General features: G+C 32.8%; 2 protein-coding genes across 4 annotated transcripts in view; both read right to left on the bottom strand.

Annotated features, from left to right (window-relative positions):
* Nucleotides 1-14470, bottom strand: part of LOC143207997 (uncharacterized) — a 32294-nt gene extending 17824 nt beyond the window's left edge. Inside the window, exons 1-2 of one of the 2 annotated variants that reach the window (XM_076421983.1) lie at nt 14101-14470; nt 259-321 (exon numbers count right to left, since the gene is read on the bottom strand). In XM_076421983.1, coding sequence (XP_076278098.1) covers nt 259-321; nt 14101-14135 — 98 coding nt within the window. In that variant the 5' untranslated portion in view covers nt 14136-14470. The remainder of the gene's footprint in view (nt 1-258; nt 322-14100) is intronic. The other variant, XM_076421982.1, reaches the window with a different exon arrangement.
* Nucleotides 14471-17808: 3338 nt separating this feature from the next.
* Nucleotides 17809-25670, bottom strand: part of LOC143208005 (calcium uptake protein 3, mitochondrial-like) — a 34944-nt gene continuing 27082 nt past the window's right edge. Inside the window, exons 7-12 of one of the 2 annotated variants that reach the window (XM_076422000.1) lie at nt 25500-25604; nt 23851-23979; nt 22923-23146; nt 20912-21069; nt 20041-20198; nt 17809-19410 (exon numbers count right to left, since the gene is read on the bottom strand). In XM_076422000.1, coding sequence (XP_076278115.1) covers nt 19342-19410; nt 20041-20198; nt 20912-21069; nt 22923-23146; nt 23851-23979; nt 25500-25604 — 843 coding nt within the window. In that variant the 3' untranslated portion in view covers nt 17809-19341. The remainder of the gene's footprint in view (nt 19411-20040; nt 20199-20911; nt 21070-22922; nt 23147-23850; nt 23980-25499; nt 25605-25670) is intronic. The other variant, XM_076422001.1, reaches the window with a different exon arrangement.

Raw genomic sequence — 25670 nt, 5'->3', positions numbered from 1 at the left:
CGCCAGACGAGGGGAAGGAGCACAAATTGAGGAGAAAAAGTTATCCTCTCTCTGACAGTAGCGAATTAGCCACATGACGTTGTAACATATGCACGACAGAGACGAAACGCGTCATGTGACCGGGCCGCGGCGGTAGCGTGGGGAATAGCGTTGTAGAAGGGGAAGGTAGAGTGGGGACACAAGTCTTAATCTGGCGACTCTGTTTCACCCTGTATATTCAAAATAACGTTTCAGTAAAATAATACACATTTGACTTACTTGTTTAGACTACACTGCTTTTGTGCTAAATTCCATCCGGTTCGTTCTCGATGTGTAATGTCTCTGTAACAAAAATAAACAAAACTGTTAAACTCCTTAACAGGTGAGGATTTTATCATGCATTTTTATTTACATAAATGGGTGGTGAATTTTCTTTACTGCCGTGTTTTAAAAGGTAGTATATTTCTGAGAAATGATCCGTTTAACTATTAAGAATTCTCCGTTGATAAAGCTGTATCACTTGTTTATAATTTGTTATTTTTGTTACTGTTTCTCAACTCTCATATACTGTGGTAAGATGACAAGAAGGTATCCCGGGCAAGACTTGTATCCATACTCTACTTTCCCCTCCTACGACGCTATTCTCCACGCTTCCTACACGCATTTGCCGTTTCGTCAAACGATTCGGCCAATAGCGGAAGACGTATAGCGCAGAATAGGGATATCACGTGGTCCTTACAAGTTACTCACTGCCATCTCCTGATGGACGATCAGTACAGCAACTCACAGTAAAATTCGGATAATCTTTAACAGAAAGTAACTTTTTTCAAGTTGGATCAAAGGACTTGAATTTCTTGAGACGGTAGAAGAATTAGCGTACTCGGTGGTGTATATGAGATAATTTTAAAAATAGGTTTTACACATTCTGAAAATTTTATCGAGATCCGTCAACATTGCAATGATCTACAATGGTTAAAAACGGTGGAAATCGCAGTTTTTCACTATTTCCGACCAATAACTATAATAAATTTAAAAATATGCAATTTCATCATTGACTCAAATCTACAAAAACTGTGTTTCAGTAGTTTTCATTTAAAAAATATTTTTCTACTAATGAACTGATCTTTCTATCGTCTTAAAAAATTAGTCATTTGGTCCAATCTTAATGAAGTCAATTTTTCTATAAAGAATGTCCGAATATTAGGGTCGGGTTATTTCATTTTAAAATGGTCTAGACTTTTGGGCCACCATATACATATTATCCCATATCCATTTTTCGAATTCTGTACATTAAATAGAAATGGAACTCGCAAATAGTGCAATTGTTTAAACGAAACGTAACTCTTTAAATTGAACTTGAGCACAAGACACACAGACACACACAAAGTTTGATTAGAAAATCCTTTGAATTGATCACCAGAACAATGAATTGCACTCCAGTCAATCGTTAAAATTGACTGGTTCAAATTGATCCTGATTACGAGGAATTTCCTCGTCTGCCGGTGTTCTTCACTGTACTATCCCCTTGATTCAATTGGATGAAAGTATAGTAATTGCACCTCCTTGTAGTTTATTAAATACAAAGTTTACGAAATGCACATTTTAATTTCATTTAAGATTAGAAGTTAATAGACGTTTTCACTAATTGCATTATGTTCCTTGCATATTTGTCAAGTATTGTTTCCAGATAAAGGTAAAAAAAGTTGCTTCGTATATTCTACCATTTCTTTTCTAGAAATGATTATGCAAAATGTATAGGTATTGCAATTTTCTAACTGCGCATTTTACGAAGAACATTTGATACTTCACATCATTGTTCCAAGGCGATAAATAATTCAAGCTGCTCACAGTAAGATTGCTATTGTTTACTATACGGCTTTGATTTCAAAAAATTCTTTGTGCAAAGAAAGTTGTATAATCATTTGTAAAGAAAATAAATTGAGATATAAATTATTTTCATAAGAAAACTCACTTCTAATTTAAGTATTGAGGGCGTTTGAAAATTATTATTGATATGAACAACATTCGATATATTTAGAAAGATTTTCAATCCGTGGCATGTTTAAAATGTTTATATTAACATCTTCATTGCAAATTGTAAATTACATATCTTATAAATGATTTTAAAGCTTTTATTTTTAGTAATTATTTCAGATCTAATTTAATGTTTTATATAAATAGTATTGCAAGAGATATTTAGTTAAATCTTATAAAGTAAAATTAAGTTTTGTACTTTTTGCATTAGGGGTTATTAAAATTAAAATATGGTTTATTGTTAATGTCGAATATTATTTAAATAAATTTTTTTTTTATTTCAATAAAAAGACTTTTGTAATCGATTAAAGAATAGAGTTTATTCCGATATAAAATTAATTGTACTAATATTCGCAACTTTGGTGGATACCAAGTAATATAAAAGAAAGATTAATTATGAAACTGATAAGATGCACGTAAAGTGCTTCAAACAATATGTTTTTCCAAAAACGAACAAATGCTATCTCTACTGTCGTTCAGGAATTACTGTTCCCTATCGAAGTTTATCGTCGGTACACTCGCGAAAGGAGAACTAATTAAGACTTTCCAATTTGCATTTAATACCGATTAAAATGTCCGTTTCTATTTATCTCTCTATTAATGAGTTCTTCACGTATTGCAATCTTTATTGAAAATTCCGCTCTCGTAAAATCCGCGAATTAGAGAAACTCTAAATGTCTTACTTCTCCGAAGACGCAGATTAAAACATATAATATACAAGTGGCACACTTCCTTAAATCAGTATTATAACAGTCATATGCTCCCTTGAATTAGTAAATTAATTATCCAAATTGTTTTCATTCTTTAACGAGTCTATTTTAGAATTTACTACTTGTAATACTTTTTATAGTCAATTTCTATTAACGCATCCCGTATAGTATATGGATTCACTCTTGTAAACGAAAAATACATAAATATTTTAATTTCTTCCTAAAGAGTTTTATGTACTACCATATACAGTAATTATCGTTTTACTGTATCAATAGTATTTACTGTACTAATGATTAATTTATGATCATGGAAACAGTAAAACAATGAAAGTAAATTATTCATACTTGTGGAATATATTACTGAAATTAAAATGTGAAAACCAAAAAATCACAGAAAAATTCAACACATTTTTGTTTGAAGTCAAAGTTTTGTCATTCTGAGGAGAACTTTAGAATATACATATTTTCAAATTACAGTGGCACAGTTCCTTGGAAAGTCTAAATTGGGCCACGCACTATGCAGATCATGCATATCTTACGACCGCATTTCCTATTTCTTGTGCTGGAGAATAAGGAACTAGCTACGCGAGTTTTGACATTAATGTAACTAGTTCTCCATGAACGAAGGATGTAAATTCATTTACAAATGAAAAATCATCTACGATTCACCGGTTTTGCAATTCGTAATTTGCTTTAGTATTTGATGCCTACGTATAACTTGCGTTGTTGATCTTGATTCGAAGGAGGCACAGATACAAATCTTAGGATTCTTATCATTTTTGCAGTAATAGAGATATGCCTATGCGAAATTACAGATAGTAGCGAAACGAGATTTCAAGAGTGTAATGGACGTGATGCTTCTCTTCGACGAGTGAAACGTTTACTCTTTGCTATACATATAAATAAATACGTGGTTTGTTATTGAATATTTCAAGTACATAGAGCAACGTCGTTTTCATCGATTTCTCCTGAAGAAATTCAAAGAAGGAGTCTAGTAAAAATTAAAAAATATGAAAATTTAAGTTCTTTTCTCTGAAGAACAGCATAGCGTTCTTAATTACATTCTAATACGCGAAATCGTGTAAAATGTGTGTTTCCAAGATGTTTTTTTACTATTTATTTAATGGTATTGATCGCACATATGAATCACGAGTGACTGAAAGAATAAAAATTTACTTCAAGAGGATATTGGAATTCGTTTGTGACCAACGAGTGTTGGCAAATTCGAAAATTCCTAGTACATAGTACTTTACTCTGGCAGTAATCTGCAGCCGACCGACAAAAACTTTAAAGGGTTGTTCAGAATGGTGGGCTTGATAACGTATTTGAAGGTCATTGAAATTTGAAGGAGGATCCTTTTCTATAAAAGTTCACCAAATGTGCTTCCAAAGCTTTTATCTTTTTAAGTTTTTTCTAATTTGCGAAACGCGAGTGTACTAGACAACAAAATCATTGATTTTCGAAGAACTGCTAGCACATTTGCTCCCCGATACCATTATTTGCATAATGCTTTAAAACAATCCGACAAGGACGGCAGATACAACAACTTAATTTGTGCTTCAAATGGATATCACGTCGTCTGTTGACTCCGCTCGTTCATGCCGAGCCGTATGAAACTATTAACGGAGAAAGCATATAGCGCATTAGTATGCTTAATAAACCTTTATTGTGCGTTCGCGTAGTAACAATTGACCTGTCACTATTCTAAGACCCGCATCGTCACAGTTTCATCAGCGACAATTATGCAGCAAAAAATCATGCAATTCGCGAATTTCTTCATTGCGAACGTCAGATGCAACATGCCATTCACTATAGCGCAAGTATATTGCAATTGGACAGTTTCTAATTGTTAGATCGCTGCAGAGATCCTTTTAATTAGCTTTTCATTATGTAAAAGCTGAAATTATTTATACAGTGTGTCCGAGAAATGGTTTACATCAGTATATGTTAACGAGACGTGTAATGAGAACTTTGATGCTGTAAAACCATCATAATGTCAACACAAAATAATTAACACTAAACCTACCGACCATCAAAAGTATAACAAGATTAAATTTATTTATACATTGTGCGATTTTTACGATAATATATACTCGAATCAAAAGATGTATTCAATCAATTCACATGAAAACACCTCTACAATCTCAATAATTGTCAAATAAAAAATCTAAAATGGGTCATTTGACCCCTCGTGGTAGGTTTAGTGTTACGGTAACAGGAAATTGTTATAAATATTTAACAATTTTGTAAAGCAGCGTTATCAAATATTGCATATTAATAAATGTGAAAGTATGAAAAGTACTAGAGGGTCTTACTCAGAAATATCTCTCTTTAAGGAGAATGTTAGTGTTGATAACAGTTAAGAATTTTAAATTTACATTTCTTGAGAGAATCACAGAAACTCCGAATTCGCACTGAACGATATCACAGACACCGTGCCGCGTGAAACATAGTAGATGGTCGGAAAAACGTTCGTGTGCAACTAAATTAGATGAAAACCACGATAACATCCACGTTCATCGTTGCGCCGGAGGAACTAGCGCTTTATTGCAAATCATCACAGCGTTTCAGTAGCGGTGGGGGCCGGTTGCAACGACGTCTGTGATAAAACATAATTCTGTTGTCAGCGTGTTACGTTATAGGTGAAGGTTACCATGATCATGTCGCGCGCCAACTGGCTGATAATAATTAGTACCGAAAACCAAGACGAAATATTATCAACGTGGATAATGGAAAATGCTTTCAGGGTATCAAACGAAAAAAGGTGGCCAAACGGGAGTTGGTACATGGTAAGAAAACATAATTTTTAATTAATTATACGAATTTCTGTTATTTGTAATAATAAAAAGAATGATATATGCATAACTTGCATGGTATACTATTGGGGAAAATATTATGATGCAAACATTTTTTATACGATAGAGATAGAGTATCAAATTCTACGTAAAAATACTGACCTTCATATGTCCTAAACCTAATAGTTAACGAGATATTATCGAAATAATTTTCAATAAATGCATACTAAATTTGATGTTCCTAAATATATACAGGATGTCCCAAAAATGTTGTATTTCCCTTGAAAGAGGTAATTCCTGAGATCATTTAAGATAACTTTTTCATTTGCGGAAATGTTTCCGTGGTTTCATTAAGGAGTTATTAACGAAGCCACGGAAAATATTGTCGCAAAGGAAAAAAGGTATTTTAAATGATCTCAGGAAGTAAGCGATCTCTTTCAAGGAAGTACAACATTTTTGGGACACCCTGAAAAGTTTTGACAATAATCTTAAAAATCACGGGATTCAATATTCAAGGTGGTCATAGTTCCATCATATACTTATGACTAGACCGCGGATTTTATGCATTTATGTCGAAAATGGGCTTGCACAACTTAAAGCAGTGGACATGTTAAAAATATTTATGGATATCAGTGTATTAATTTCAGCTTGATACGATAATAATTAAAAAAAGTCCGAAATTTTTATTTGGCTCCTGCGTTCTGCAATCAATGCAAACATTTTTGATTTTGCATGAAGATCCGCAGTCTACTTATGACAAATCTCACATATTATAAAAGTGTTCGCGGCATTAATGTCCCTATTTGCTTGTTTTGTCTACTCGCAAGACAAAGTTTAAACAATATCTATGTTAAATATGTTAAATAGATTGTTTCGATACTTTCCTGGCCAATATCTCATCACTAAATGTATCAATCTATGCGCAGCAATTGGAGCTGTCTCTATGTTTAGCGAATTCCACGTTTCGCAGTTTTCTCTTCGATTAAATTTCCCTGCGGTGCAATTACACACGATTGCATAAAGTTATTCTACTCATTCGCGTATTTTTATTGAAATCGTTTCAACTCCAATGATGTCTTGTGAAAGTACTGACATTTGCATGGTTAATTGGCGCCAGTAGTAGACGCTGCTAGACAAAAGTGTACGATAGCTCTCACATTCCCATGCAAAAATTAATTTACATATCGTATCGGAATTACTTTTTTTTTGTACACATTTACGCAAGAATTACTACCAGATCTCGAACAAGAACACAAAGAAATGCATGTGCTCATTTTTTGATCTATTAACCTATTAACCTATTAACTGTTCGATTCTTCGAAGGTGTTTACTAAATCTATGTTAGTTATACACACGCTGAAAATTTTATCGAAATCGGTTGACGCAGGAAAAAACGACACGCATCGAAAGATGTATGATTCTGTGCATTTTAAGCAGAACTGATCAAAAGTCGTATTTTCAGCATTTTTAAGCGCTTGTACCTCGTGTGTATGTCAATCGATTTCGATGAAATTTTCAGCAGGTGTGTAACTACTATAAATCTACGAAACATATATTTTAAATTTTTATTAAAAGCCCAAATAAAAAAGTTTTAATAAGTGCCTTCTCCATTTTTGCATGCAACCTTGTAAATTGTAATTTTTTAAAAAACTATTTTTTGCACATCATTCAGTAAATCAATGCTTCTAATTGTTTACAAAGCATCAGGTCACATTTGGTATAATTATAAAAAAGTTATTCTGTTTTAAAGGGTGTACGGAGACATATTTTACTGACAATGAGTGTACATACTCAGCTGTATGCTTCCGAGTAATGCAAATTACGCTGCTGAATAATGCAAATTACACCTCGTAAATGTAAAAATAGTACTTTTGAAGATGATCGCGGCCTAGATCGGTCTTTTATCTAGCGTTTTTGACTACCGAAAAACCTATTTTTGTATGATCGAGAAATGAGAACGCGCATCCTACACCCTTGCAACCCTGGAAACGAGTCTACCGCCTTAATGATTTTAATAGAGAAGAAATCATACTATATATTGATATCTTCAATTTTTTTAATTTTACAACATTTTTCAATTTTATCTTCTCAATTTTGCTATAAATGCATAAAGATCCGCGCAGTCTAATAATCACATTCATACTGATTAAAATACTTCCTCATTGGTTTTGTTTTCGCTCAGCATAAGGTCCAAATTTCATGGCAGCAGTTAACGTATGTTTTATAAAACATGCTGTACAAAAACTATATAACTGATATAATTTTGATTAATTTTACTATTGAAAATAACGTGTCTATATTTTAATAATACAAGATATAGTTTATTATCCGCTTTACAAAAAGTGTATGTTAAATAGATTAGCAAAACGAACACGTTGTGTCGGTTGCCTGGTCAGAGGAACTATAATTTTGGCATCGGTGGCATCGCAAAAACAAAACTATAACGAAGAGGGCACAACCGATTAATCAAATCGGTGGGCGCCTTCTCATTGGCTATTGTCGTGGCATAGAGTATGAAAAGCTCATATTCCAACATTTACTTTGAAAAAGTGACTCGTGTACTTCAAATACCCATAAATATGAGTACCAAATCCTAATACAAAAAGTTAGGTAGTTCTTCTGAAAAAAATTCCTGAAACTTGGTGAAAAAACGGTCTTGAAACCCAGAATAACTCCGGGGAATAATGATCCAGTATGTAACAATAAACTGTCCGCTTGAAAATGTCTCATTGTTACACGCGTGTAGTCTCGCAACGGCCAAATCTGTTCCGGAACCGTGTCCAACAAACTGAGACGTATTGTTCGGAACAGCCGCGACAAACCACTAAGCATTTCTCTCGCTGCGTTTTAACAATGCATATGATAATTACAGTTGTTAAACGTATCACGCGTGTGACACTTATTATGAACGTTCTATGCTCGATTCTGCATTCAAATAAAGTGATCCACTTTTACACATGTAGTTACATAAGAAGAATTCTTCTAACGGGACGGCCGAAACTGCCATACCTATAGCACTGTCCAACAAAATCAAACTTTTTTCATGTTACAAATTACTGTTGGGTGATTCTTATAGAGTTTTTTGCTCTACTTCCGAATTACGGGGTGCAATTTGCATTATTTGGCAGCATGTAGCTGTCGCAGTTTTATGAAAATTGCTAGAAGAAACGCGTACATTTTGGTAAAATAAATTCTAATGTAGGAAACCATATGTTGCGTGGAGAGCTCCGCAGCGTTCTAATATATTTTTTAAAATTTAACAAGATTAACCCCTTGCCGTACTTTAACGAGCCAGACTCGTGTTGAAGGTTCTTAACAAAGTCTAACAAATATGAATGTTATGCGTTTCATTTTAGCTGAAATAAAATCTGATTCTTTTGTAATCAATATTTACGCATTAAAATAAATGTAGCCATACAAAAAATATACATTTTCTTGTCCCTTCTACGACATTCTCGTGCCTAAAGACGTTCTAATCACTAAAACTGTAAAAAAAAGGTACGGCAAGGAGTTAAGATTTATTTCATTTATTGTCTTTTAAGAGGACAAAGATTTAGTGCAAAATCTTGTATCCCTGTTTAACTCCTGTTTCAAACAAATGTGTGGAAATCATAAAGTATTTGTGAGTTATAGTAATCTAGCAGACAAATAAACAAACGACTAGGGATGGGATCAAGTTCAATATGTACTCACGAATTCGAGTCAATTTGAATAACCAAGTTTCATTTCATGGGTTTCGATTACTACTTAAAAGCAATAATGTTTCAATTTTTCAACTTTTACATCATAGATTTATTTAATTTATTAAATAATATAAAATATTGCTACATGAAATATATATTCTTTTCAAGATCCTAACTCCCCATTTGCAGATAATTTATACTATTTTTATAATTTTACTATAATTATTTTAATAATAATTACTATATCTACTTTATATGTACTAATTTTTATTTTAAATAATAAATTCCTAAATTTAAAATGATTAAAAAACCATAATATCGAAATCGTATGAACCATTACACCTCTATAATTATACTATTGACCATTTCTATTCCATCATTAAAAACTTTATATTTTATTGATGAATTACGAAACCCTACATATTTTACAATTAAATCTATTGGACACCAATGATATTGAAGATATGAACACCCTGAATTTTCTAATATTACATTTGATTCTTATATAATTAAATCTATTGAAAATTTAAATCAATTTCGATTATTAGATGTAGATAATCGAATTATTATCCCATTTAAAACCCCAATTCGTCTTCTAGTAACTTCTATAGATGTAATAAATAAATATATGTAAATTTTTCGTTTTGTCGGGCGCGGAGGCGACTACTTTCGCGATATTAGTAAATGGAGTTTCTCAGATTTTTATCACTAATATGGAAGTTAAACGTCTTCCAAATTGATTTAAAACTTATGCCTGCTTCTTGTCCGTTTTTTTGCAGAACAATTTCGGAGCGTATGCGGTTAATTGCCATGACTTTGTTACATGCGTTGCATTTGCCTAGCGTGTCCTTCATTATCATATGGCCGTGTGTTAGCCGGCTTTGTTCGGTTCGAATTCAGGTTAATCTTCAACAAATTCGCTCATGCACAAGAAAAACGTCAGAAATAAAAAAATACAAATTTTACAGGAGAGCGCTTCAAAGTCCTTTGATAGTTAAACTAACTGTGGCTACAAGTTGAAACAAATAAAACTTAATTGCAACTGACTTTACGGTGGTCATCGAGTTTCTATAAAAAGAACATACGCAAAAAGGTGGCCAAGTAGACAAACTTTTTAGGCTGTGACGCTCTTATCGCTGATGATTATACAGGTCGTAGCACTCTCGAGGTTGTAACGAGAATTGCAATGTAATTACGTTCGCGAGTCTTTAAAACAAGCCTTTGTAAATACACAAGACTGCGCTGTAACAACAACTGCGACATTTACAATCCGACAGTTGGTGTTTCATGTGCTTACGTATTCTACTTTTCAAGTAAACATTGGCGCATCGCACGTGTCGTTAAGAAATTAGTCGAATTAAAGTTTACCTTTAAAAATATTTTGAAATAATTTCAAAACCCGTTCGATATCAACTTGTTATTTTAGCAAATATTTCACTTTCCAAACGTAATTCATAGTTTCCTTTAGAACAAATGTAATGTACAAAATCGTCTTACAAAATCTTATCCACACGTATTCAATAAATCTTATCGAAGTATATATGGAATTTTGATATATTAGTTGATAAAATAAATGAAAATAATTTATAAACGAAATAATTAAGCCCATTCATTACTTATGTAAAATATTGGATACAGTTCGACAATGTACAGGATGTCCCAAAAATGGTGTTCCCTCCTTGAGAAGAGTGATTCCCGAAGTCATTTGAAGTAACTTTATGTTTTGCAAAAATGTCCTCCGCAGCTACGTTAAGGAGCTATTAACGAAACTCGCGGACCAATCGTAGTGCAGCCACAACTGACGGATTCCGGTTCGGCCAATGCCAGCACCAACGTTCGCTATAGCTGCACTCTGATTGATCCGCGTTTTTCGTTAATCACTCCTTAACGAAGCCACGGAGAACATTTTCGCACAAAGGAAAAGGTTACTTCAAATCTTCTCAGGAATCACCCCTTTGGACGAAGTACAACATTTTTGGGACATCCTGCGTAATACGTAATTTTATATAATCTTGTTTTCTAAATAACCTACACAAAATATACACCAACCACTAATTTTGAACAAAACATAACTTAAAAAACCTTTGGTTGTTCACATTCTGACATATCCAATCTTTTTGCAAAAATGGCTTCACAATATTGTAATGTAAATCAATACAACCTGGTGTAAGTGATAAATTAACTTATTTAGATGCTTTACTCACAATCAAACATTTATAGTTGCCGACACGAACGTTTACAAATTAACAAAATTAAGATTTGTAGTACCCTCTTTCGAAAAAGTTTAGTTAGAAGTTAGAACTAATCACATGTACGATGAACGCGTTTAGTAATCGTATTGCTAAGCCAACAGTTAATGCTACTTCACAATAGCACTTTTCAAACGTACCTACGACCTACGTCAGGAACCGTTATCACTGAATAGTTGAATACTTTATCTTCGTAGCCGGTTGATTTTGCAACGTTTCTAATTGTGTAAAATGAAGAATTGGAAAACTACAACAATGTTCATTTTGGTTTTAATCTATTAAATCTAACTGTATATTATTTATTTCAATTTTTAATTAAATTGTATTTAATTAAATTATATTTGATTAAATACAAAGGAAACACATATTTACCAGTAGTTATATTATTTCTACAATTATTAGACTGCGGATTTTAACTGTTTATAGCGAAAATGAGTGGGTCAAATGTAAAACATTTAAAGCATTTAAAAATACTGTTGTATGTAGTACTCTTGGCTTATAAAAATTATTTAAAAAAGAGATGAATGTGTATGTACGTAGCTCTTTTATCTTGCAGCAAATGATAACAATTTTTATTTTGCATTGAAATCCGCAGTCCAATAATTACGTATGTAGATCGTTATTATTGAGAAAACTGTAATCATAAAAATGTGCTTTTGAAAATGTAATAAAAATTTAACTTTGATTTTTCTAATCGACGAGGGAAATGAATATCAATTCAGTTCCTGTATTTCTAAGTGGGTCTTTAAATATGTAAACGTTCGCGGCCTGATTACTATAGCGGAACGTTAATTAGCAAGATTTTCGAGTTACCGAAGCTCCATTCCCTCGAATATTAATTCCGGACAACACTTTCACAAATTGATAAAGCTATCAGTTGCTAATTTATGACCGAGTGAATCCTAGGTATTTATGGATCAAGAAATATGCGATAGAAAACAGTGCTGGTAATAATATTTTCACCGTAATTCTGTAATAAAACACATTGAGGCTGCTGTGCAAAGTTATAATGATACAGTAAATCATTGTAATTGCAAGTGAAATGAGAACAGAAGTCATCCGTGTGTGCATTTAAATAATCTATCATTTAAAACGTGTATATTTTAACAATAACCGTACCGAGAATAAAATGTGACAGATACACCCACGTTGTTTCATAAAAATTACAAAACTGAATTTATTCAGATTTCTTGCAATTTTTGTGACAGCATGTGCTTCAACGGAGAAATTTATTTAATAATTTCTAATGAGAGCATCTTTATAACTCCAATAATTATGAAACAACGAGAATAAAATGTGCGAGACACACACACACACACGTGGTCTTATAAAAATTACAAGATTGAATTTATTCAGATTTCTTGCAATTTTTATTACAGCATGTGCCTGAACGGAGAAATTTATTTAATTTCTAATGAAAGCATCTTTGTAATTCCAATAATTATGAAATAACGAATGTGAAACCGGTCATTTGACCGATCGTGGTACGGTTATTGTTGATGAATCCTTGTACAATATTAATCTCAATGAACAGTTTGTAGATTGTATTATATGTAAATACTTGTTTCCTCACTTGCGATTTAACCTTATATAGCAACAACAACTTGGCCACACTTATGTGTGCATGTTATTGACACAATCGTTCAAAGTCGCATGTCCACGAACACGTAGAATGTCAACGCAAATGCCTCGAATATAATTTTCAGTTAATATACAGGGTATTCCTAAAATGTCGGACAACCTTGAAAGGGGCGGTTCCTTAGCTTATTTGAAGTAACTTTTTCCTTAGCAGAAATTTTCGCCTCCGTTTTGTTAAGGAGTTATTAAGAAAAAACACAGACCAATCAGAGCGCTACTAGAGCGGACGAATTTTGGCTCGTCCAATGGCAACGCCGCGCTCAACGGGATCTATCTAGGAAAAAGTTACTTTAAATGGTCTCGGGAATCACCCGTTTTAAGATTTTCTGACATTTTTGGGTCACCTGTATACTCAAACACTTATCGAACCATTAAAATTACAAACAATTCAAAATCCACATTTCATTACCTAATCAATAGACTACGGATCTTCATGCAAAATAAAAATTGTCTTCATCGATTTCAAAAATGGAAACTAAATTGAATGTTATTTCTTTCCTTAATGTTAATGACTAATTTTAAAAATTTGTCAACAATTCTGAATTTCATCTTCTCAATTTTGCTATAAATGCATAAAGATCCGCAGTCAATTAATCAATATTCTGCGAATTCTATAGATTTATTTATTATTATTATAATTTTATCGTATAACTACTAAAGCATTTGTATATACAGAAGGACGGGGACTACAACACATAGCATATCAGGGCACATTTCATTTGAAATAATGAATTATTTTAAATACTTTATTATTTGTATTCCACAAATAATATAACAGTTTACTTGCATTTGACGTTTAATACGAATAAACTATTTTGAATTAACGTTTCAGACCAAGAAGAGAGGTCATTGAAATAACGTAATTAATTATTAAATTTAGATACAGAATAAAGATACGGAAAAATGTGTTTTTTTTCAAGTCGTTTCTCAAGAACTGTGCGTCTAGGGAAAAAATTAAGGACAGATTCGGAATCAGCGCATAAAAGGAAAAATTGTAAAAACAAAGACTTACTTTCTAAGCCACTTGAACATTCCCATCATGCCCATCGCGCACGTGGCGCATCGGCCGACAGCGAGTAGGTAAGATTCGGCTAGCTGATAGGTGAGCACTGTAACACTGGTGAACAACGCGATTAAAAGCTTGCTGGCCGGTGATCGCCGATCGCGACGATCGAACCGATCCAACCGAACAAGCCGGTCCGTGTCTTTTTCGCGACTGACGACAAGCTGTCGAGCGTTATTCTCGGTGCGACACTTCGCTCTGGTTCTGACCGGCTGCCGCTTCACGTTCCCACTGAATCCGATTCCTTGCACGATCGTCGCCCCACTACCGATGTCCTGGCCGAATCTCCCGTGTCCTCGAGAGCTGTACCTTTCGACATTTCAATCAGCGCAAAAAATTGTTAGTTTACCCTCCGAGGCGAGGACGTTGAAATTCTGCGTCGCGACGCCGCGAGCCTATTTATATTTGGGGTACAAATTGCGCGACAACTTTATGTACTAGCCTGGATACAGTAGAAACTCGATTAACCGAATCCCGATTATAAACGAATATTCGTTAAAATATTATTACTAAATAGACTGCGGATCTTTATGCATTCATGGCAAAATTGAGTAGATGAAATTGAAAATTGTAGGAAAATTTTAAAAATTGAACATGTCAGTATATGATTTCCCATCTATTAAAATTACTGAGGTAAGAAATATATTCTGTTTGGTTTCTATTCCTTGCAATCGATACAGACAATTTTTATTTTGCATGAAGATCCGCAGTCTAATGTGATTACATTATAAAGGGAAATAAATTTTCAAAAATAGAACATCTATTTTCGAATATAATGTACGTTTTAATTATGTCCCTCGGGTCTCGATTATTCATCGGGCTTTAATTTATCCGGGCTGTTTGTCTCCCGATCATGCCGGTTAATCGAGGTCCTACTGTACCTTATTCTTTCATTTATGGTTTTATGGCGGATCAACGGCTAGGTAATTAGCGACATCATAAAATAAGTCAATATATAAACGACTCGAAAGATCGAAAGATCAGGGGGTATTCTGAATGCTATTTTCTTTATCAAATTTTAGGAATCTTTTCAGAAGAACTATTGAACTTTTTGCATGAGGATTTAGCACGCACATTTATGGATATTCAAAGTATATAAACTATTCTCTTATATATTTTTTTATAGAGTATGTGTTAGAAAGAAATGTGTTCATTGTTGCCACGATTCCGTTCTTTCTGTTGATCGAAAGCAAAAGAAATGAAAAGGTATCTTAATTAATCACTAGAGACTGCGGATTTTACGCACTTATCAGAAGCATGAGTTAGCACAATTTGAGAGAGGGGGAGAATTAAAATAACTGAAGAATACTATATTTTTGGTACGTTAAAATGATTAAAGAAAAAATTACAGCAAAGTTTTGATCGAAGACAGCGCGGCCGAGAACTTACCTGCATACCTTTTTTAAACCACTAACAATAAGTACAGTTCAAATCATATCATGTTTAATGTCATTTTAATCAGAAAAATACTGCAAACAAGTCGGTAAAAGTCTTATAAAAAAATAATGAAGAATAAAGAAGTTTTGGATGCAGAAGCTTCTCAGCCCATCGCGGGGTATTCTCCCCGGTGGAGGGGGTAGGCGAACTGAATAAGATCGTATAGCTCCGTCCGGCTTAGATCAAGACTTTACTGTAGTAATTTAGTCCTATGTACTAAACGCGAATTTATTAACAGAATTGGCCTGAATTTTGAGGAAATTGAATTTTTGTAAGAATGCTAATCTAAGAAAATAGTTTCCAGAGTAACTATTGTCGTTCCCCTTTGCATTTTTCAATTCTGATTTGTCGGCAAACTGTTCAGCCTTTGCGTAAATAACCAAAATGCATAAATAATTTGAAAACCTGAGTATTTAGAATTGTTCGCGCCAGGTTTTAAAAAATAAACAGTCGGAGCAGTCGTGTGACGTTTCTAGAAGAATATAAAAACTGTTGAAAGAATAAATAGATACCCGGTGGTAAACACAAAAGTTCAACATTATAAACGGATAATCGAATGATAATACACTTACCAATAGTCTAAGTCTTCCACATCCATCGTTTCCGCAATCCTTTTTTTGTTTTTTTTTATTTAAAGCCACTATTACATAAGAAATCAACTGTCGAAGCGCGTCTTTAACTTCACCCTTCGAATGAGTACGAAATTGTCAGGAACATATTATAACAAAATTAAATAAATAATCAGACAAATTCTGTCGGTTAAGAAAACTTATGTTTTCTATGTCACAAGTTTACATAATCTACAACACAAATAACATTTATATGTATTTTCTAATGGTCGTCGTAACGATAGAATCGAATATTCATTACAATTATTGAAGCTTTTATGCAATGGAGTTTAAATGTGTTTCACAATATGTATACACAGGGACCGTGCGACGTTCCGTCAAGCTAGCGAACTTCTAAAACACATGTCAATCGTGAACTATAACGCAGTGCTGTGCGTTCAAGTTTGACAACAACTTTTGACTTTAGCCTGCTTCGGCGCGTTTGCTTCTTCATGGTGTTTACATTTCTCCCAGCTTGGAGATTTTTCTAAGAAAACTGAAGTTTCTTCTTCGATTAAAATTAATTCGGAATTTATACCAAGATATACGCTTGATTCTCTAGATTTTGTTATTATTATAGAAGTGTTTAATAAAGCAATATCGAATACCTCTACATCGAAATTCGTTTATATGTATATCGATTTAAAATCTGTTAAATCTGCAGATGAAGAAACTGTGTCTGACAATACTAGAGATCTCTCTGTAATAAATAAATACTATAACTATAGAATATTAGTTTTTTTAATTTCAACTAATATACGTATACAATAAACGACGCAATTAACAATAATATGTCCTAAACTTGAGTTTAACCCTTGTGTAGTCAATCGGGTACCCATTTACTGTACTTCTTTCAACAATTTGTTAATGTTCCTCTAAAAATATTACAAAATTTCTCTGAATGTCCATTCTTTACTCGCTAATATATTAATTTATAGTCTTATAATGAGAATTTTTGAAAAAACACGCACATGCTAAATACAAAAGGTTTTAAAGAATCTATACATGTTGGTTGACTGCACATAAGGGTTAATAATTATACATAATAGAAATTATTATTAGAGTGCAGATGTGTGTACACAAATTCATAATTTCAGAAATAGATTTATAAAAAATCTAATTCAGCAGAATTTAAAACTATGCGTATAAATGTTTAGTGTAGAAATTTATTTAATACCGTTTTTTCTTTCTTTGTTACGATATAATACTTTGATTTTAGTTTTTGTAGATCTGACTATAAGAATTTACAGAAGCATCCAATCTATCATTGTGTTCACTGTGTTGTTGATATTTTATATTTCAAAAATTATCTTGTTTATTTCATTATTTGTTTTATTGGAAAATATTTGTTTATTTTAAACCATTTACAATATATTAGCAACGTTGAAATATGATTGTTTAAGATAATGGTATATACATTCATAAGCATAATTAAAAGTTTGTTGTTTATCCTAATTAGACGCACTCATTAAATTTCTTGATTTAATTGCCATTAAGATTGATTTAGTTGCCAAGAAGTAACGTGTTTTGTTACATACAAATGTGAGTTCTTAAACTAAAAATAAAAATATGCTCCTAAATACTAGGGTTTATTTATTCATCATAGCACCGCTTCTTTTTCAATGTATTTTTATTGGCAAGGAACATTGTACATACTTGAAATACAAGACTAAACATCTCGCTTTACCGCTGAAATGATTGAAACGGAAACATTTCATTTGCCGAAATTTCGCTTGTTGTTTAAAATGATATTGCACTGTCTATTGCTGGTAAAATGCGCGGATAAGGATTGCATCGCTAATCTCTATTTAAACAATCAAGTGAGACAAATGGAGCTTTGAATTGCGCCGCAAGAACTCCTTTTGAAATTGCATTCCTAGACAGAACTCATTATTCTGGAACTAGGAAGCTTTTTGTCGAATCATTGACCTCATCCGCGATGAGGTTCGTTTGATGTTGAGCAGTAGGGACAAGTAATGACGTGTGCCTTATCGTCGACTTAATTTATGAGACCACCAGACAGCAATCAGTGTGATGAGTGATAACAAACGTACCGTGATGCGACTGTTAACGACACTGTAGATCTTAGAAATTATACTCAATTATTTCATGAACAAACGAATTAAATTGCGTAGGAACTACTTCGACTAAATCAATCGAAATTAAATTAAAAATGAATCTATTCGAATACATTCATATATGTCCATTTTAAACGCTGACTTCATATTTCAGTTTATGCTACAGAAATACATGCAGTACTTCAATAGAACTAGTTTATTAGTCTGATTTAATGTATAATACATTGATTTAAAATTGTTTGAACAATGCACGATGGCTTAAACAAAGTCTTCTGGTGGCATGCTAGAGTAAAATGAAGCAAATGATTTAACAGTAACAGAAATATGTACATTTTTTATTACATATGCACGCAGACTAATTGTTACACTGCGGATTTTATGTATCTACTATGAAAATAGGTAGATGAAATTTAAAGCAGTAGAAAGACTAAAACAATTTAAGAATATTGGTACACCATTTTGCAACTTGTTAAACGAAGAAATAAATTTCTATTTGGCTGCTGTTACTTATAATTGGCGCAGAACATTTTTATTTTGCATAAAGATCCGAGTCCACTAATGATTTATAAAGTGACAAATGAATTTTTGCTAGTAAAATTAAAATATTTGTACAGTTACTTTTTAATGTAATTAAAACTTATACTAGTTTACATAAAGTGAACACAATTATTGAGTTACATCTATTCGAAACACTCGATAAACAGATCATGTATTATTAACAAAATAATAAATATTTAATCATTATAATAATAGAGAGCAACTCTGTAGCATTGCGCGTATTTATTTATAAAGACTGGCGAATTCGCTAGTCAATTGTGCAAATTGCAGCATTGTAATCACAGTTTTACAGAAATATAATAGGACGCGTAAACGTTAAATAGAGGTAGTAAGTTTATGATTTATATCTAATACGCTAGTAACTGCACGTATTACGTTAGAAATTAATATAATAGATAGGACTAGCTGTTTGAAAAAGGACTAGTCTCTATATGGCACTTCACATTATTCAATGGTATGTATTGTACATGCAATTGTTGTTAGAACTTCCTTGTTCGTTTATTCATCAATTAACGAGACTTCATCTCTTGTTTCACGCAACTAGTGAACGCTGGCCAACCCTCGCGTCGTTGCTGCGACTGTAAAAGATATAAATTTCATTAATGAACTGTTTGCGTACTATAATATTCATGATTAGACTGCGGATCTTTATGCATGTATGGCTTATAAAAATGTTCAAGGAAGACTAGAATACGAAATACGAAAGAATTTTGTACAATTTTCATTTGTTTTGGATCTACAAAGGCTGTTCCCATTAAAAGTAGGATTTTTTTCATTCCACTTTCTTAAAAGTCGACAAAATTGGAAAATGCATAAACATCCGCAGTCTACATATAACAAACATGTTGAAAAAGATTACATAAATAATGTACACAAAAGAAGTTCGTATCATTAATTCTTAGTCCACTTTAAAACCATGAGTAGTGAAATTCGATTTTTGTAACAATTTACTTGGTGACATAATTTTTATATAAATAATTGAGAATATGTTGTTGAAGTAATATTACACAATATGAAAATGGACAAACGCTATACATATAAGAAAGTTACTGTAATTCTATATGATTTGTATGCACATTGGGCGAAATGTTTTTACCCTATTTTCTTTTAATTTTACAATACTAACATGTTCGAGTTGCTATCCATTTTCTGTATACTTAATATATAGTTACATAAACATTAAAAAATTATTAATTCACGCTATATACCTTAAAACCTCTATGAAGTCGATCTTTCATAATTGCAATGAACTCTTTGTAGGACAACTGTCCGTCGCCATCTTCGTCGAACAACGCAAAGACTGTATCTATTATGTGATTCGAGAGTACACTTCCTGTACAGATTTTAACAGCGCGTTGGAACTCATCTGGAAAACGGATCAAATTCATGGTTTACAATCCTGACACTTTTTTAAATATTATGTATTATTTACCGTCATTTACTTAATAGATATAGAAAATTTATCATTTATAGGTAAACTAACTAATCAACTAAAATAATTTCTTTTGTACCAACTATTTAACAGACATTTTTGGCTCCATTATGATGTAATACAGTGATTGCAAATTCTATCATCCCTTAAGCCTTAAGTGAACTATTGTTCAGCCGCACAGCTGATGCGGCCCCATTAAAATTTATGCTAATAATTATTTAACACTAAACCTACCGAGCACTAGAAACGATTAAAATATTTCATCTTAGAAAAATGACGAGGCTCTATTTATTTAGATTTTGTGCAATTTTGATTACATTATTTTTGTCGAAATATTTATCGAATCAATTTCCATATAAGCAACTTTATAATTTCAATCATTGTAAGATGAAAAATATAAAACCGGTCACTTGACCGGCAGTGGTAGATTTAGTGTTAATGTGTATCTATGAATAATAGAACTCTTTGTGAATTTAGATGAAATTTTACTATCTAACTACGTTTCTATTAACCAATTTGATAGAGATGAATAATAAATAGATGAATTCAATCATTGCATTTCTAAAGTACAATTTGAAAGGCCATGTAAGGGTTAATAAGCTATCGGTAGTTTCTATTTATTTTTAGTGAGAACTGATTTTGCAAACCTTTGGATATAGGATGGTCCGCCAATGTGTACATTCGCATAGCTATGGAAAAGTCATCGATATTGTTTAAAAATTGATAAAAACGTCGAAACTCGTCAAATGTGATACCGATTTGAAGTTCCGTGTTCTGCAGGATTCGGTCCAGATATTTGTCATGTCTATAAAACATAAAATTTATAAAATATTAACTAAGTATATGTACGCATAACGTTGTCTAGTTAAATATTATTATTATTTATGGAGTACCGAAATGAGTAAGACTACGAATGATGCACAATATTCAATTTCTAATTTATTCAGAGTTCGACATAGATATTTCTTCTCATTAGAATAAAAACACATTTATTTTGTTATGTACTATATGTAAATGCATGTACAATCGCAGTCTGGTGTTACATAACAAATAGAAAGATTAACCATGATATTCAAATCAAAAATATAAAATCTACTCTGAACAATTTAATTATACGTACGCCCAACTTTGTAAAGACAAACAACGACTAACGTTTAACATTTCAACCAATCTCGGCGATTGTCTAAACAGCCAAAACATATTGCGTTTGTTCTCGCATTTCTCAAAGCTGTAGTGTGTAAATAATTACATTGTAAAATGTGGTCGTCAATGATCTAGGTTTTGACGCGACTGTTACATGTAGATTAAGCAATATATAAAAAATATGTATACTATCTGTTATCAATGATATGTCGAGGACATATTATTTGTGTTTATTTGCGAAAACACATATTGTGCCGTACAACCAACTAAATTAATAATTAAATGAGATTTTACATCATCTGCTTATTGAACAGACAGGCGATTATCGAGAAATTGTAAAACTTTAGATCTCAAAGGAATACAAGGGACGAACGGTAGTACTGATGCAGTACTTATGAGAATTGAACATACAGAAGGGTTGCTTTCAATTGTTTAAAGAACATGTGCCATTAGCCACAATTAGTTAGTAAAACTCTTCTTGTGGAGGGAAATTGTGACCACTGAAACCGGTACGATACCTGTTGACTTTCTTTATAGACCACATTCGAGGTAATATGGAGCACCTGTCGATTTTAAAAACACTATTCAAAAATCAACGTTTATTTTGTAGATTAGATTTTAAGGAGTGCAGTAGGTATTACAGGTTGATTCTAAGCCAGAGTCAATGACTTTTTAGTTAGACGATGGGCAGTCCCAGTGGCGGGGGAGGGCTGACGTCACTGCGTTAAGGGGAGGTGATGTCACTGCGCCAATGGTGGAAGGAGTGACGTCACTATGTCCAATAATTAATAAATTAATGGTGAGATAATAAATAGGAAATGAACCGCCCTCTATTAGGATTACTCCTTGTCTGAATTATGTCTGAAAATGTTCCTCCTTGTGTCTAAATGTCCCCCCCCCCCCCCCTCAGCCCAGGACACCAAGTTAGTCAGTTCCCAACCTTTGATGCAGTGACCTAAGCTCTCCCACCATTGGCACAGTGTCATCATCTCCCTTTGACACAGTGACGTCTTCCCACCTACCCAGGAGGGCCCATCGCCTAGGTTATTGACTTTGGCTTAGAATCCACCTGTGACATCTACTTGTATACACGGTCATAAATTTCTACATTTTCAAACGAGAAATTCTCAAAGTGAAATCTACAGAAGAAGAATATGTATACAATTTTCAATATTACTTGAAGAGTTTACTTGATTGAAATAAAGAAAAAGTCAAAACTCAATTCGGAAAATAGTTTCCGCGATAAAAATCGATAAGTACAGTCAGATTTCATGAAAATGGGCGGAAATTGCAGAGTCTTATAGTTTTCTTTGTTGTCTGCATTTTATATTCTGACAATAACAGTATGATCACGTAAATCACCCCTAATCTTAAATGTGCTGCAACATATTTCATTTTGAAGAAAATCCCTGACATCGACAGTAACATGAAATGACATTGCTATGGTGAATAATGTACAGACAAAATTTCAAAATTTTCTAATTACATCTTGTGTTTGACAGAGGGAGGACTTACTCGTCGGTGTCAAGGTAGGTATATCGCAGCAATATTCTGGCAAAATCCATTTCAGTGATGGCATCTCGGCCTTTACTGAATTCGTGGAACTCGAGCTCAAGTACCTCCTGCTGTAAATTTTCCATGAAATGCCTGAAGTCTTCATATTTCAGCTCAATGTTACCATCTTTCCCGAAGAAATGTATCATTAATGTTGTATCTACAGCATGTCGGCGTTGCAGACCCTAAATAATTTTCGGTAATTATTTACATTAGCGATTTCTCACCGATTTCAGTAATCTTCAAATTTGATGTCAAGGTCATTCTGAAAAACTTTGTCCTTCACATGTTACCGCCGCCTGACCTTGATTCTTATATACTCGCAAAAAACTATTCGGAATCGAATTCGTTCGTGATACTTATTCTTCATACCGCTGTACCCCTTCCCACGAAATCTAACCCAGACCTAACCAAACTCCGTTTAACCCTTTGCAATCGGAACTATTTTAACACGAAAACTAAACATTTCTTCTGACCTAGAATATTTTCATTCTATACGATTTCTTTCATTTTATGCATATCAAACTCATGCAATTTATTCATACAATAGTCACATGTTTAGTGATTTATTTGATGTTACATAATTTAATAACGTAACAATTATTTTAGAATCGCCACTCGAGTGCTAATGGTTAAAATGACGGAATTCTCGCTGTAGTAGATCAAATTTTAAATTTGAAACTCAAAGAAACAATAAGCACTTACAGCAGTTAATGAACTTATTAGAAAAATATTTTTATTGCCCATACGGCGAGTAATGTAGCCTATGATATTGTTATACTTGATAAAAATACTTGAAAAAATACTTTGTAAAAATAGGAGTTTAATGTAGCTAAACTTTCATTTAGAAATTGATCATTTTAATTTTCATTAATATAATTAAACATACCTGCTCATCATCTATGTATTGGACTTGAATTTGTTCTGGAGATGTTTGCCTCTCGGTCAAATGCTCCAAGTTTTCTTGTGTTTCGGTACCGTGACGTCCCCTCCAAGCGTGACTAAATACTTTTTCCATCTGCAGGGAAACGTAGGACAGAAAGAATGATTAGAATTCTCTTTATTTTTCGATGGAGGGCGTAACCTTTATAATAAAACATACAGATGGATTTGCATAATAGAGAGGCAAAATGGCAGCAATGATTTCAGCATCCAGTGCTAATGGGTCTGAAATAAATGGCAGGAGCGTTAGCATAGCAGTGATTAATATGAACGCACACGTATCATTCTTTGTGCAGTAATAAGTAATCCACAATTTTGTTTGAATCGCGTGGCAATGGTTCTCAAATGAAATTTGAGGGATACAAATACAGTAAAGTCGCGATCTATGTAGGTCCCATCACCTGTTCCGAGCAGGGGCAAAGATCGTGTAGGGCAACATTTGAAATGCATACAAAATAGGAGAAACACATTTCGTTTTGGATCAGTGAGTTATTTATTATTACACTTCATAAATGGAGTGTATGTAAAAATGTAAAGTAATTGTAAAAACTCTTACAGAACAATAATGTCATGGTTGGCTCAAGTAATTTCTTTAAGTATTAGTTTTTATGTCATTTATGCGTATTTCTTCAACAACTGGACGAGGAATTAATTGTTACTTACCCTAATGTTGTAATTAAAAATTTATATAAAGTATTTAGTAACAAAATTGGCCATTATAATATTTCTTTTTCTTGGTATGAAGAATTAGAAGCAACATAATATTTTATGTATGACAGAGAAACGTCAAAATGTCTGCCTTTCACTTACGCGAATCTTACATTTTGGTTTTATTAATGGTTACTTTTTTTAGATTTTTAAATATTAAAGTGATATAAACGTTCCGAATATTAATTCAACAACGTTTTAGTTTTATTATATTTTTAAACTGTTTTAATCGATCTTGATGTCTGACAGAATTAATGACGTATTCATTTTTTTTAAAATTAAGATTAGTACGAATTGAACACGAATTGCAACACTTTGTTGTGTTCAATGCATAAATTATTAATTCTGAAATGCAACACTATAAAGACACAGTGGTTAATCGACTATTTATGGTTAGAACATGTATGTGCTGTGATTTTAATTATTACGATTTTTAATTACAAACTACAGAGTTGATGTTTATAGAACCTATAACAATAAAGCTGTAATTGACAATAGTTAGGCCATACTACTAGCTATATATAAACAAAAATTAGAACTACCATATTTTCGTTATTCTCAAAATAAAAAAAGAAAGATAATTAGTAAGACCGTTCATTTAAATATAATATACAGGGTGTCCGACGTAACTGTCGCTACGATTTTTCGGGCACTTCCAGTAGCCAGATAAAGAACTGTTGGGAATAAAACTAATTAACTTTCAGTCGGCTACAAGATGCAATAGAAAAAATTCAAGAAAGAAATGATCAAATAAGTAAGAATAGGAAATCGTAGTAATTGAAATCGTAAGACAATTTAAAAGGCAGATCAAAACACAGAGAAAAAACTTTAAAAAAGAGGGAACAAAACCAAATCAAACTGCACACGTTTCGTGTACAGAAAACTTACGTAAGAATTAGAGACAATTTCTGTTCTCTGGTTTTGATGATCGTTGTTACGAAGTTTCACTACTATCGGGACGAAATGCCCGTCCGGTCCGTATATGGATTTTAACTAACACAGTTTAATAAATAATAGAAAGTATGAGTGATGTCGATGTCAAACAATAAACAGAATATA

This window comes from Lasioglossum baleicum, chromosome 4 (assembly GCF_051020765.1).
Source record: "Lasioglossum baleicum chromosome 4, iyLasBale1, whole genome shotgun sequence".
Classification (NCBI taxonomy): domain Eukaryota; kingdom Metazoa; phylum Arthropoda; class Insecta; order Hymenoptera; family Halictidae; genus Lasioglossum; species Lasioglossum baleicum.
This window is presented reverse-complemented; position numbering and strand designations above follow the sequence as displayed.